General features: G+C 35.7%; 1 protein-coding gene across 1 annotated transcript; it reads left to right on the top strand.

Moving 5' to 3' along the window:
- The first annotated feature begins 4,648 nt into the window (after window positions 1–4,648).
- Window positions 4,649–13,841, top strand: LOC103717551 (protein CYTOSOLIC ABA RECEPTOR KINASE 8). Its single transcript, XM_089930398.1, has 7 exons — window positions 4,649–5,048; window positions 9,930–10,177; window positions 10,303–10,436; window positions 10,557–10,826; window positions 12,130–12,262; window positions 13,416–13,499; window positions 13,704–13,841. Exons 1-7 carry the CDS (start codon window positions 4,649–4,651, stop codon window positions 13,839–13,841), a joined length of 1,407 nt encoding a protein of 468 aa, XP_089786524.1.
- Window positions 13,842–15,026: the final 1,185 nt, after the last annotated feature.

Below are 15,026 nucleotides of genomic sequence, written 5' to 3' on the forward strand. Positions count from 1 at the left end.
AGGAAAAGTAACTGAAGAAAAAAAAAGGTGAAATAGTGGATGAAGAGAGGAAGACTCAAGCTGGACTAAACCCGGATCCGAATTTTTTGGGTTGGGGCCGGATTATATATAAACTCGACTCAATCCGAAAACCTGTTGGCTCTGAAATTTTAGCACTGGACTCGGTCCGACCGACCCAGCCTTATATTGGATTGGGTTTAGGTCCAACATTAGGACTCGAATAAGGAGCTAGGTTGGGTCAGAGTCACTCATGACCTAGGATGGCTTGACTTAATAAATAAATAGAAATAATATTGTTATGTAGACTTAATAAAACTTATTAATTTGAGTCTAATTTATGCATATTTACTTTAATAAAGTAGCTAGCCGATTTTATCTTAGATTATCAGCACCCATCCTCTGAAAGAAGGGGCAGGTGTTCCAATCCTAATGATTGCACATACGTATATCTATGAATGTCATATTGCAGTAGGTCTATTAATAAGTTGTAGTTCGACAATGATTAAAACAAGATACAGGCAATTACATAGGTGTATCATATTTTTGACCTTGTGATAAAATTTGAGTTATTTAATTTGTATTTAATTTTACTTTTTCTATGGCAATTGGAGTCTGACTCTTTTAAAAGTTCTAAAGTTAAAGCTCTTCTATTAGTAGGAGCTTTCACACAAAGTGATTTCACTTTCAAGAAGATAAGCTTTGAAAATACGATATAAAATAATATACTATTTCGCACTTTGTGGATTGGGTATCTATAAAATACTATTTTTGATATATATTTTTTTGAACAAGGACTATTTTCAATATATGCTTAAATGCATTTAGTAATGTTTTAAAAATGGACCGGATGTCGAACCATTTTATTAGCCGGTTCCTGATTCAACTGATTCACGGAATGCTGATGTCGGCATGATATCATAATTGCAAATTTTATTATTTAAAATTTTTAAGAAACTAAAAAAATGAAAAAATTATCCTAACCCTAATCATAATGGTGATAAATGCAGTGGAGGCTCTCTTTTTTTTGGTTATTGAATTCTATTTATTTATTAGTTTGGAGCTTTGGGCCTTCGTATTTGGGGTAGTAAATTAGTAATTTAAGCTTTTAGATTAAAATATTTAAATCTAAAATTTCAGCCAAAATATCAAATTTTTATGATTTATCCAATTCAAACGAATCATCTGGTTCAATCGATTCATCTTGTTCAGATGGTTCATCTAATTTTAACTGATTTTTGACCAATACAGTTTAAGCGTACATACCAGACCAGTTAAATGACCGATTTCTGGTTCAACTGGTTGAACCAGTCGATCCAGTCCGATTTTAACAATATTATGATTTAGAGATTCAGTAAAGACTATTATCTGACGGACATATCCTAATTATTCTTTATATTTAGACTCTCTATTTATTATATGTGTTGTCTCGCACAAACCGAAAACCAAAAATCTAAATGAGAAAAAAATTTTCTTTTTTTTAAATATATTTTGAAGAGATTATATGCGGCTATAAGATATCGATTCAACATATTCACCATCCTTAGCTCGTCATTCAAGACTATAAATCTTATACACCATGAGTGGTTCGATCTACTTACTGAATGAAGTCACAAATGTGCCTCCACAATCTAGCTAACATATAGACCGTTGCTTTTATTTCCTAAATATCTGTTTGCGAATATGATATATTTTTGAATAAATCCTATATGATCCTTTAAATAAAATTATATTTATTTTTTTAATACTTTCTCATTGATACATGTCCTTCACAAGCAAGTACAGGTTTTAGCATTTGGGTTCTTGAATTTTAGGGAAGTATCAGCTACCAAGACCTATATAAACTATTACCATGGCTTTACCAGCTTATGTTCAGGATTGCCATGGGTCTGGTTTTGGGGGGTCTGATCCATTCTTTGGACTAGTTAAAGCCAGCTCCTTTGTCCAATTGGTGGCATTTCACTAAGGGAAGACATGTTTGGACTTCATCCATCAGTGATCCAGGTCTAGTTAAAGCCAGTGTAGGGTCATTAACCTGGCTCCAGCCTGCCATGGATCAATCTTTTTAATGCCTTGAGTATGTGCAGTTTTATGGCTTTTTCCAGCTAAGAAAAAAGTGTTGTACGGTTGATCTCGACGAATTTTTTATGAAGAATTGATCCTTTCATCACATCTGGATGAGTATGCTGGAGGTAGCTTTATGAAACAGTCTTTGGATAGAATAGCCTTGTAATATATTCTGAACCTTTTGCAAATGGCATAGAAAAGAACCTAGTTGTTTAAGCTCTACCATATAACTCAGGATCTTTCATTCTGTAATTAAATTATAGAGGAGAACCAGATCTATATATCTCCATGTAGGCCAAAACTATGTACAAGTGGTACGTATCCATGATCTCTCTCTCTCTCTCTCTTATGATGTGTCCTCCATCCATTTTGCAAACACAAGTGTATGGAGTGGAGGAGGGTGTGGTTCACATCACAAACTTGGTCGAATCACCATTCACCAACTTGTGCCTGTTGATTTAGATCAGCAATCTCATCAGTATAAGGGAATATCTATCTACAAGACCTAGAAGATAAAAATGGATGCCTATGGCTCTACTCTTATAGAATCTGTGCACCAACGATTATGACTTGATTAAAACATTTGAGGCAGGTGAGCATGAAGGTTGTGATCTATGTCCAATTACGAAGAAGCATCAAACTACCAACTCTTATAATCATATTTTCAATCTAGGTCATCGGTATCCAATCTCCAATTAATGACTTTATGAATTATATTTAGCATCCTAACGAGGCTTTTGTAATTATATATAGGCTGCTTTTGTGAGAAAGATGGTGAAGATCTACCCAAGATAAAAATTTTGTATTGGAGAGCTTGAAAATGAACAACAAGACTCAAACTTAGAACCTTCTCCAAGAATAGAAGAGCTGTGACCACTATAGCATTACCTAGTCTATAACATGGGCTGCTCCTTGATCAAGGAGTTAGTCTAGTATGCTATTCAAAAATGGCATTATGGGTGGCAATTATGAAACGAAGCACATAGATGTGCATGGGTTGTTTGCATGCAGTACACCACAAGATACACAAGAGTGAAGTAGCTTAATTAGCAAGAATTTTATTTCGAAGATGCTAGCTTACTAAGCTTCTGATAGTTGCACTAGTGACCTAGATTGAAATATTGTCTTCATCAATCCTCAGGAGAAAAAAAGAAAAAAGAATAAAAGGTTTCCACATTTCACACACTGCAAATGGAATAAGTCTAGATTTTTTGTTTTTTTTTTCCCTGGTAAGAAGTGCAGAAAGTTGGTAATGGCATGTAATTCTGCAAGTATATCTATTACCTTTTCTCATATCGATCGAGGCAAGGAAAGTTTTCAGTTACAGAAAATGAGAATGCTAATGATTTCTATTAAGTTCTAGAAATTGATGGTGACTTAGAAGAGTGTTTTTATTTTCGATTGCTTGCAAGATTACAATAAGGAGTATACTTAGGGTAATCTATACACCTAGATCTATGTAATAACTAGTGCATCTATATCTTCACCAAAAAAATATTTTCACTTGGCATCACCAATCTGTTTCTGAATGTATTACAACATCGTATGTTTGTAAATTAGTTAAACAAACTCAAATGGTGTGCAACATGTCACCCAAAAAATTAAGTGGATAAAAAGGGTCATGTTTGGAGAATTAATGATGACATTTTGATGTATTTCGGGAGCGAAAGCTTGATGTTTCATGAAAAACATAATGTTTCTTATCCAGTGCCAGAACAACAATGAAGTTTCAGCACCAAAGATAATTCCTTTTAATTTTGTTGATCAATCGATGAAGAGAAATTTTAATTGCTCATGCTCGAAGGAACGAAAAATGACCGAAGATGAATGCTTGCAGGTAGTGATCACTATTCCCTTCAACATTTTAAAAGTCGGATTTAATGACCCTAGAAAGTTAGGGTCTAAACTCATGTCATCTCAGTCCGATCCCCTTTAGATCGCGACAGTTAATTAAAATTTTAACTATGTTATAATTAAAAATAATGGACCACATAACATGGGCATCTCTTGACTTGCATGCACAAAGATAATCTACATGATAAGAATTTAGACACTTTAGTACATAAGATTTACGACGCATGAGCTATGAAATAAAGTGGTCCAATTGAGGCATTAATTTAGTATTCCCTTGATTTGCCGGATCAAGCTTTTGAATATGTGTACTATGTCCCAAAAGTTGACGTATCCATTTAATTACGTATCAGCTATAGTTGATTTGGATTCGAGTATAAATATAATATACCAGAATTAGATTCAAAGCGTGAATATGGTTGCAAAGGTCGCCTAATTAATCCACATATGGCTGAGACATTATGAATGAAAGGGTGGGTCTTTATTATTGCCATTAGTTGCTAGGAAAGAAATATGTAAATATTAAAAAAGCTTGTAAAATTATATTTTTAGTGTGATGATTGGTCGAGTTAGAAGAGTCACTGGATGTTGGCTACCATTCACCTAGCTTCGAATAAAACCTACCTAACCATAGCCATGCTATTCGCGTTATTGAAAAAGTGTTATGATTTGTATCATATTTGTTCTTAGGTGAAGAAATAAGTGCTTGCTAAGACTGATAATTTTAAAAGAAATGATTATTGCTACTTTATTTATAATTCATAGATTATTGCGGCACACGCCAGGACTCACAGTGGTCGGGGCAGAGCTGCGGGCTGTTTGGGAGGGTATATCCTATGCGTGGCAGGTACTTGGTGTGGAGTGGGTCTGCCTTGAGGGAGACTCATCTGTGGTTATCGACTGGCTTCGAGGGGCGGATCGGTTTGGGGATGGTCATCCCCTCATTCGGGAGACCCGTAGGGTGGCGCGGTTGATGGGCAATGTTCAGATAGGACACGTGTTCATGGAGGCGAACAGGGCTGCAGACTGGGTCATCTCTTTTATTGCTCGGCATTCTAGGGATTTTCTTTGGACGTCTGTATCAGATGTTTATCCTTATTTGCAACTTTTACTTTCCCGCGATTTAGCAGGCTGTACTCACGTTAGAGTTATATGAAATGAGTAGCCGCTTTTACCAAAAAAAATCATTAAAAATTCAAAAATAAGCTTATCTTTCCTCCTAACCTTTATAGCGGTGTTTGGTAAACTAGATGGTATTACTAAGATAATCTTAACACAACGGTGATCGCTATCCTGGGATAAATAGGTCCCGATGATCATCATAATCCATAATTGGTATGCTGTATTTCAATGATTAATTAAAGATTTTCAAGAATCCATAAGTAAAATATTTGGTATTCCATGAGAATCCAAGATCTCTGACTATATACTACCAAAACTATCCTGATATATTCCTTAATATATATATATATATTATAAAAATATATTATATTAATATATTAATATACTTATTAATATATTAATTATTAATGTATTTATTAAAATATATTTAGTAATCCAATAAATTACTAATCCTATAAAAATATATTAGTTGATGTTATAAAATTATTATTTTCATTTATACTTATAATATCTCATTAGTTTAATACTAATATTTTTTTTAATTAGGAAAATAAGGTAAATAGAAGTAATAAATTAAATAATTTTATTATATAAATATAAAATAAAATAATAATAATATGATGATAATATGATTCATAATATGTTATAATAAATATATGACAAATACTATATATGTAATATCAATAAAATACAATATATATAATATTGATATTATATATTAATGATATATTGATATAATATTTTTTTTGCTGGACTAACAGGTATTTTTGGCCCCAAATTTTAGCCTAAAACCATTGCCCTAAGCAATCTTTGATACCCATCCTCAAGGATAGATTTCTCATCACTAGGTTGGGTTGTTATTTGAGGATGTAGGGATGATTTTAGGCCTAGAAATAGGCTCAGGCTGGGCCAACTTCAAGCTAGGCTTCAGGCTGGGCCCGAAAGAGTTCAGACCGGGTTTGGGTTTAAATGTAGAGTCTTTTTTTTTTGGGCCGGGCTCGGACATGTCATTGGCCCGGCCTGAGCTTAGCTTGAGCCCGAACAAGTCCCGAAATGGAGCCCGAATTCAGACCCGAATCAATTTATTTTTGTATGTTGTTATTTGGAGAGAATAATGAAAAAGTGAAGGACAAATTAAAATGAGTTTAGCTGAAAATAATGTATTATGAATCATTTACTTGTGCCATAAAAGAGAGCCTAATTTTTAACTAGCTCATTTACTTGAGAAGTAATATTATGAAATATTAAACTTCAATCAGGTTTGAGTCGGCCCTATTTTTGTTCCAAACGTGTAATTCCGGCCGGCCCAATTGGGTTCGTGCCTGGGCTCGGACTTGGATTATCCAAAAAATTTTAGGCCTAAATCTAGCCCGAAACTCCCAAAAAAATTCGGGCCAAGTTTGGGTAGGGCATAGCCTGACCTGACCCAGCCCAGTTCCAACCTTAGATGATTTGGAATTACTGCCTCATAGGATAATCATGGTAGAACCAAATACAGTGATCTCCTCGCTTTCATCCACATTATTCTTTATCTTAGGATCATCACTCCATACCAAACACCCCTATATGTAAGCATCCCTCATGATAATTCGCTTTTGTTCTCTCTTGATGTCAACTTCTACCAAAGTTTATCCATTGAAATTGATACGAATCAATTGAACTGTTGACAAGCACACTATTTTTTTAAGGTAATCCACATTGCATCGATCCTTTAATTTTTGACCGCCACTTTATGATTCTCCCTATTGGTCAAATATTTTATAGCATTTCTCAACTAATATTTAGTCTGTGGTCTTATACATGCTTAAACATAATATATGTGCAATAGATATCATGGTGTATAGAAATAAGCATGTGCAAAACAATGATGTGTGCAAGATAGTAAGCCTATACATGCGTATGCAGGACTCAAACATAAAATAGCGAGGATAAAACATCTAATTAATGGCAATCAAACAGAGGATGTAGGTGTTAAGTTGCCCCTAGAAATTTCTCTGAATATTTGAGGACAATGCTGACATTTAGATCCATAAAGCCGGCTTTAAACCGATGGACTTTCCCGCTATGATTGGGATTGTTTGTGATCACGATCTAATTGAGTGTTCCACGTAAGATTTCCTTCAGCACCCGGGATTTACTTCAGATTTAACTCGCTGCGCCTTGAGAGTGCCTCCCACCAAATCCGGGATTCTTTCTTCAGTAGATCAGCCGGGTCGTTGCCTTCCTCTTATCTACTCTCTTCTTATTCGCCTGTTTTCTTTTATCCCAACCACACCAAAACTTCTTTTATTCCACTTTCTATCCTCTTCTCCACCTTCATCCATATTCCATTGCGATGGAGGAAGACACTAAACAACGTGAACGACGTGGCTTTAAAGTGAGTTCATTTTTTCTCGATCCTATAATAGTTTAATAGTGTTGTTTATAATCATCTTTAATCACATGCAATAACGATAGTCATTATGGTCTCGCTGTATGATTGTTTCATGGGAAGATCATACGTTACATGGTCTTGCACCATGTTAACCTGCTTTGTTTTTGGATAATGATTTAAGTTTTGCGTTTTTTTTTTGAAAGTTTTGAGATCCAAGATGTTTTTTTTCTTCTGATATTTAGTTATATGTTGGTTTGAATTATTCTTTGACCTACAGGCATATGCACAAGATTCCATCCGTGCTTTGCGTTCACTTCTAGGGAATTTCAAAGGAGCACATAGAAGAGAGAGAAGGAGTAGGAAGTTGTGTCGATGGATTCCGTGCGTTGGAATGGCGAATGAATCTAACCAGCGTAACGTGCATGGAATTCTGAGATTTCCAAAGAATTGAAGTTTTTATATTCGAGTTGCTTCTTTTATGATTGCTTGTTTTCCCAACAGATAACTGAAACAATCTGAATTTATTGCATTTCATTCTATCCGATGCATCCTGGAATGATTGGAAAAGGAAGTTTTGTGTTTGTCTTGAAATATTTGTTGGGTTCTATCATCTTTGTCTTTGTATTTCCTTCATGTATTTGTCTTTCGAGTTTTTGAACCATGGTGCATATTTATATTTATATTCAAAATAATAGCCGTCAGTTGTGGCAGTATTTTATTTATCTTTTGCACTCACTTTTTGCTTGATACTTAGTACGTATGATCTATTGAATGAATGATGAGAAAATAGAGATAATGAAATGGTCTTCAAATTATCTTATGTTTGCCAGTCTATTACATATATTTATATATATGTTAATTCTTTTAATGTGCTACCAATACTATGGGATGGATTTTTCGATTTTTTTAAGATGCATATTTTCATATGAAAGAACTATAGGATCTATTTCATTTTTAACCACTTGGTTGAAAATGTAGAAAAATAAATGTCGAGTTAATGGTGTTCTACTAAGTCACCAATGCTTAGTACATCTTTCCATTCTTCAAGTTTGCTTTAGGATATCTATCATTATTACTTAATGTTGTAATTGTACAAATATAGATCATATTGTCGCTAATTTTGGGCTTCACTTATTATTGGAGGATGCATAATGATTTCTCTATGTACCTAATTTATGTCTGTATGTGCACTAGGAGAGCCACAACTAAAATGATTCAACTTGAGATTGGGTTCAAGAAAGGCTGACGCAGTTTGAGGGTTTATATCTCTGTTTGAGGTGCATACATGAAGAAATTCAAGATCATAATACCAAGAATGGGGATATTAAGTTGAATGTGAAGTACTAAAGAGAGGCATTGCCTAATGGCTGAAGGTGTCTTCAACTTTAGAGTATAGATTGAGCACAATTAGTGAGAGCACAGTTCTTTGAATTAATCAACAGTCTAACTAAAACGTGTCACTCCGGTTACATGTGCATATAAAGACCTTTGAAATAATGTTGGAAATGTCACAATTTGTGACCAACAAACTAATAAGTCATGTCCCACCTATGTGAGTTTGCCAATATGGATTGGGCAGAGAACCATCAAAACTTGAGAACAGAATGCAAACTACTCTCAACTTAATGTCGACTACTTATTTTTGTTTATGTGAGGACCATGCCGTTATGTATTTAATTCTATACCAGCTATGCACAAGAAAAATTTTGGATACTCGTATAAGACTAAAGAATCAAAATAACACATTCTGGCTAACTTTTTCAGGGGAGATTCCAAATTGTTATAAATGACAACAAAACGGGCTGAGCCCATGATCTATGCGGACTAAAGGAACACTATAACATAGGGTTATTTAGATTGACTGCGAGCTAATCATGGTACTTATGATTGTATTTGGATCCTTGGTCCGGTGAGGACAGTAGGACTTAAATGAGGGGAGTATTTGAGGAGGCATCAGTTTAGCCTCATATTGACGATGCACTGATTAGATCTTGGGAACTAATTCAAGGTTAAGAAATGTAAATAATACCTTCTAGTTAGTCCTTTTAGATGAGGTCCAAGATAAGTCGACCTTAGGTAAGAGAGGGGCTATGGGAACTAGATGGCAAACTGGAAGAAATAAAACCTACCTTATTGAATAGTTTGTTTAAGCTCATGCAGTTAAGTGAGGAACCCTTCAAGGTTTATTTCGACCTAAAAAAGAATACATAAAGGGAAAGGAGATTTTTCAATGCGGGTAACTGCATTTTCTTTGGGGCACTAAGGCGTAAGTGCAGAGTGTAATACAGTACTTAAGGCACAACCCATAAGACTCGAGCAATTCTACGTTGGTATATCACCAAATACTGCTCAAAACCTTTTCAAGGTAAATCTTATAAGCAGAAGTTAAATTAATATGAAAAATAGCAAAGGAATTTTACTCTGTTAAAAACAATTGAAATCGTTTATCCTTCTGTGGTTGCTTATGTACGTTGCTATTACTATTGTAACTTTTCCCTCTTTTTTTAATGTTCTCCAGGTACACAAAAGGGCTCAGAAAATCCAGCTGCACATGAACCAGAAAGGGCACTGCCCCGTATTGCAGTGCCTGCACTCTCCTTAAATGAAATCAAGGAAAAGACTGATAATTTCAGCTTGAAGTCTTTGGTGGGTGAAGGGTCACATGCAAGAGTATATCGGGCAGTTCTAAACAGCGGCAAAGAAGTTGTAATAAAAAAGTATGATAAACCATCCAATCCTGAGTCAAATACTGAGTTTTTGAAGCAGGTAACATGCAGTACGTTCTATATTTCAGTTGCGATAAACAACGAAAGAGTTGAAAGTTCAGTATGGTTGCTTGTCTATATTTTGTATTCGCCTTTCAAGAGCTAATGAATCCATTGCGATGTCAGCTCTCGAGGGCATCAAGATTGAAGCATGAGAACTTCGTTGAACTGCTAAGCTATTGCGTCGAGGAAGATCTTCGTTTGTTGACGTATGAGTATGCAACTTTGGGTTCTCTGCATGATTATTTGCATGGTATGGTGTTAGCCTTTCCATTAATTTCTTCCTCTCTCTCGCTTGTGGCTAGCATTTTTCTTATATGTCATGCTGTTTCATGCACAAGTGTTACAATATTCCAGTCCTTACTTGGAACTTCAGGTAGAAAAGGTGTCTGTGGTGCAAAACCTGGTCCTTTGCTTAGTTGGAAACAGCGGTTGAGAATCGCGTTGGATGCAGCAATTGGGTTAGAGTATCTTCATGAGAAGGTTCAGCCCTCCATAGTGCATCAGGACATGAGATCCAGCAATGTTCTTTTATTTCAGGACTTCAGAGCAAAAATTGCAGACTTCAATCTTTTATGCCAAGCTCCAGATGCGGCCTATCGTCTTCATTCTACCCGCGTCTTGGGAACCTTTGGCTATCATGCACCAGAGTAATTGCACAAATGCTCGTATCCTCAACGAAGTTAAAGTTGATTACTTTTTGTTGTATGATGTGCTTACAACTTTCGCAGTCTACTTTACATCCTGTTCAAGACAGTGATGCTATGAAGTAACCTCAAAATTGCTTGTAATATTAACTAGTGCATTAGGTTTTGACTGGGCCTTCTGAGGACATTAGGGATTCTAGGCTTTACCATTAGCAGTAGGATGATAAGACCAGGCTCATTTGTGGTGGCCGGAGGGGGGAGAGAGAGAGAGAGAGAGGAGTATAAGTTACATGAGGAATGCACATTTATTTTAAGCTAGAATGAGAAACCTGAGCCACAGGTATTGATGATCAGAATTATGAGAGAGGGCCATTGAAGAGGGAATGAGGAAGAGGAATAAAAAAAAGGAGGTGACCATATGAGTGGAAGAGGACTTTGTTGTTGGGCCTGGTAAAGGTTGCTGCTCTATTGTAGATTATGAATGTAGGAAACCACTATGAGACTTCTATATTTGTCTTCTTTTCTTTTATTCTCCTTCTTTTCTATCAGTGGCAATTCTATGAGAGCCCATGCGGGTGTGTGTTTAATCTTATATCAATTGTATATTAGAGAGATCTTAGGTACCTATATAAGGTCAAGAGATCTAAATAATACTTTCTTGGCTATTATTTTTGGAAGAGATCCTAGGCCTTTACAAATGGCACATAGTAGATCCTACCTGAGGACAATATAGCATGAGCTCTTTAGGACTAACCATGGGCCGATATGTTGTTATGATTGAATTTAATTGGATTTGTACTCTTAGCCTGACGAGAATGTTAGGGATTAGACGGGAGAGCCCATTTGGGCATGTGTTTAGTACTATATTAGTTATGTACTAAGAAATCTTGGTTTTATATATAGACCCAAGAACTTGAATGATTCCTTCTTGGGTAGTCTTTTGGGGCGAGGTCCAGGGTCAAGAATAGAATTGCATCAAAAGGAATACGAAGTAGAGTAGAAGTCCTTGTCCAATTAAAGAAGTGATTGAAAAGTTGATTCCCTTCTCTTACAAATGGAATTTTCGTGTGATGTACAGAATTGGCTCGTAGTTAATAAGACTTCCCGCATTTTGCTTTGCATACTATATTCCATGCATATGGGTTTGAGCACAAATTGTAGTATAGTTTGCAGAAATGTCCTTCAATCTTCATGAGGTCCAAATTTTTTCTAGATTTAACCAACTTTATAAGAAAGACTGATAATGTATTACCATAATCACGTACAGTTTTGCTGATAATGTATTACCATAATCACTCTGATGCAGGTATGCTATGACTGGTCGTATAACACAGAAAAGTGATGTATATAGCTTTGGTGTTGTTCTTTTGGAGCTTCTAACTGGAAGGAAACCAGTGAGTTGTGAAATGCCTCGAGGAGAGCAGAGCCTGGTTACTTGGGTGAGCTTTTTCTTTGACAGTTATCTATACTTATTTGGTTAGCTTAATTCGAAAATATGAAATTAAAAGAATCGCATCATACATCTGCATAACTGAATTTCTGAATCTGAAGCAGAGGAGTGTGAGACAAGGTAACTGCTGACTCCTTTGATAGGTGATTGGACCAAGGAGCTTCTTCTCTGTGTTGTTATTAATGTTCCTATATAGTCTCCAATAAACCTAAGCAAACAGGTCTTCTCTGGGAAGAAGAGAAATAATCTCTTATCTTTTCTCAAAGAATTAATTCAAGGAGTAGTACTAATCTAATTTCTTATTCTATCAACTGAAATGTTTTTCATTTTAAAATCTCTTACTGCTCCTGTGGTTCTTTGCATAAATGTGCAGGAGGCAAACTTCCTACATGCAGAAAGTTATCATGGGGTATCCCTTTGTTAAAATTAACTCTAAAATTATCATCCTTTTGTTAAGTAATTATTATAGTGATTCCATTGTTAAAAAATATAACTATCTTTTTGTCATCCACAATGATTTTAAAACTCAGAAATAGCACTCATTGATTCGAAGTTTGACCCTCAGTATGTGAAGACTTTGACTGTGCCTTGGCTTGTTTATTCTGTGTGTGTGTTTGTGTGGGTTCTGTTCTTAAGCTGCTGCTGATTCTTTCAATGGTCTTATAAAATCATCTAGTTTGGCATGCAAGACATATTACACATTCCCATCCACAATTTCATATTCTGATTCCTGGTTGACAGCAACATGCCGACATGTTCCACTTTCGTTATAAGCGATCCATGCACCTGGATTTCCAGATATGGAGAACAAATTCCAAATGCTCCAGCTGAAGTTATCAGCCAAATCTTTTGTTTCATTCAGCTAAAGTAGTCAAAATACCTTCTAATAAACAAAGCTTTCTGATTCTGTATATGCTTTTTCTTCTTTTTTTTTGGCAATTCCTTACTCATCCTTTTAATAATGCAAACCAGGAATTCACACTTTTCTTGATAGCCTTAAAATCAAATGGATGAATGGACAATATCACATACCCTATTAAGCACACTACATTTGATTACTCAGATGGCATATGGCATTTAGTATTTGTTGCTGACAAAATAATTTTTTATGTTGTGTTTTGTTTGTGTTTTCCTCAATTTAGGCCACTCCAAGATTGACTGAGGATAAGGTTAGACAGTGTGTCGATCCACGATTGGAGGAGTATCCCAAGAGAGGGCTTGCTAAGGTCTCTCTCTCTCTCTCTCTCTGTGTGTGTGTGTGTGGGTAACACAAACATACACACAAACACATACACTTATTGTGCTCTTGTTACAAGAATATCACCTATATGTACACGTAATTCTTGCAAGCAAATGCATATCGTCATGTTCTCAACTAAGATTTCCCATATACGTTATAATACTGATATAGGTTCCATTGGATCCTGCAGTTTGCAGCAGTTGCAGCTCTATGCGTGCAGTATGAAAGAGAGTTCAGGCCAAGCATGACTTTTGTGGTCATTGCACTCCAAGATATAGTGAGGAGGAACTCAGGAACTAATGCCTCTGCTTCTAGGATTATGACATGAACCAACTATTCCAAAACTTCAGCAGCTTTTTTTTTTTTTTTTTTTAATTTCCATTTCTGCCTCTGCTTCTAGGATTATGACATGAACCAACTATTCCAAAACTTCAGTAGCTTTTCTTTCTTTTTTTTAATTTGCTCGTTGGGTTCTTGAGTTTAATCCTCACAATGTGACTTCTTTTATGCCAAATTTGATAAATTGCTTTCTTTGGTTGTGCCTTTGGGAAGCTTTGAATTGCTGCTGATGGCAGATGCTTGTTCAAAAGATTCTTATTGTAATATACTGCTAACGGAGTGAAAGTGGGTGTCATCCTGTACACTGATGAAAGGAACAGATAATTGGTTGACGCTTTATTTTCCATATTAATTAACTCTTCACCATGACAAACATCATTTTACATAATAATTTTAGATGATCCTTATAGTGCTCTATCAGGTTCAACAGGTGAGGATATTTCCTTTTCCTTTAGTTATAAGAAGAGTAGTACTTTGCTGACATGAGATTTAAACGTCTCTTTGTCTACATAATATGCTTCCAAAGAGATTTTCATGCCTTAAGCTAGGATTTTCTTTTGTCCAAATTTAACTATTTTATTTTAGAACTTGATATACTAGACTAGACCCAGATCCGATCCAAATCTGAATTTTTCGAGTCCCAACTCGATCTGAATGGTCCGTTGGATCAAAACTTTTAGCTGTCGACTCAACCCGACCTGGCTCGATTTTCTATTAGGTTGGATGTGGGTCCAATATTATGACCCGAAGAAATCGGGCTGGGTCAGGGTCACTCATAACCTGATCTATTCGCACCCTACCCTTGACAGCTTGCACACCTACTGGATATGTATATTTGCTTTGCTATAATCTTATTAATGCCAGCCTATCCTACTTGATCTTTAGGAAATCAAACAATTCTCTCTCGAAAATTTGGAGCACATATCCCTGGATTTACCCACAAAAACAATGGGTATCAATATAATTCTCCTTCACCTTCTTAGGCTTAGACCCACTGAATTTACGCTTCTTTGCCTTCTCATGATCATCCTTTCCATACATAGATTTAGAGGGTGCATCCAAGGAGGGCTCTGCTAGGGAAGTGTGGACTATCCTTTTCAATCCATGTAGCAATCGGAATGGAGGAGTTTGTGGGTTTGCAGATCCTAAAATGTGGATGGACAGATAATAAGAA

Source organism: Phoenix dactylifera, chromosome 4, assembly GCF_051530095.1.
Source record: "Phoenix dactylifera cultivar Ajwa chromosome 4, Ajwa_hap1_PhDact_Kaust_v1.1, whole genome shotgun sequence".
NCBI lineage: Eukaryota > Viridiplantae > Streptophyta > Magnoliopsida > Arecales > Arecaceae > Phoenix > Phoenix dactylifera.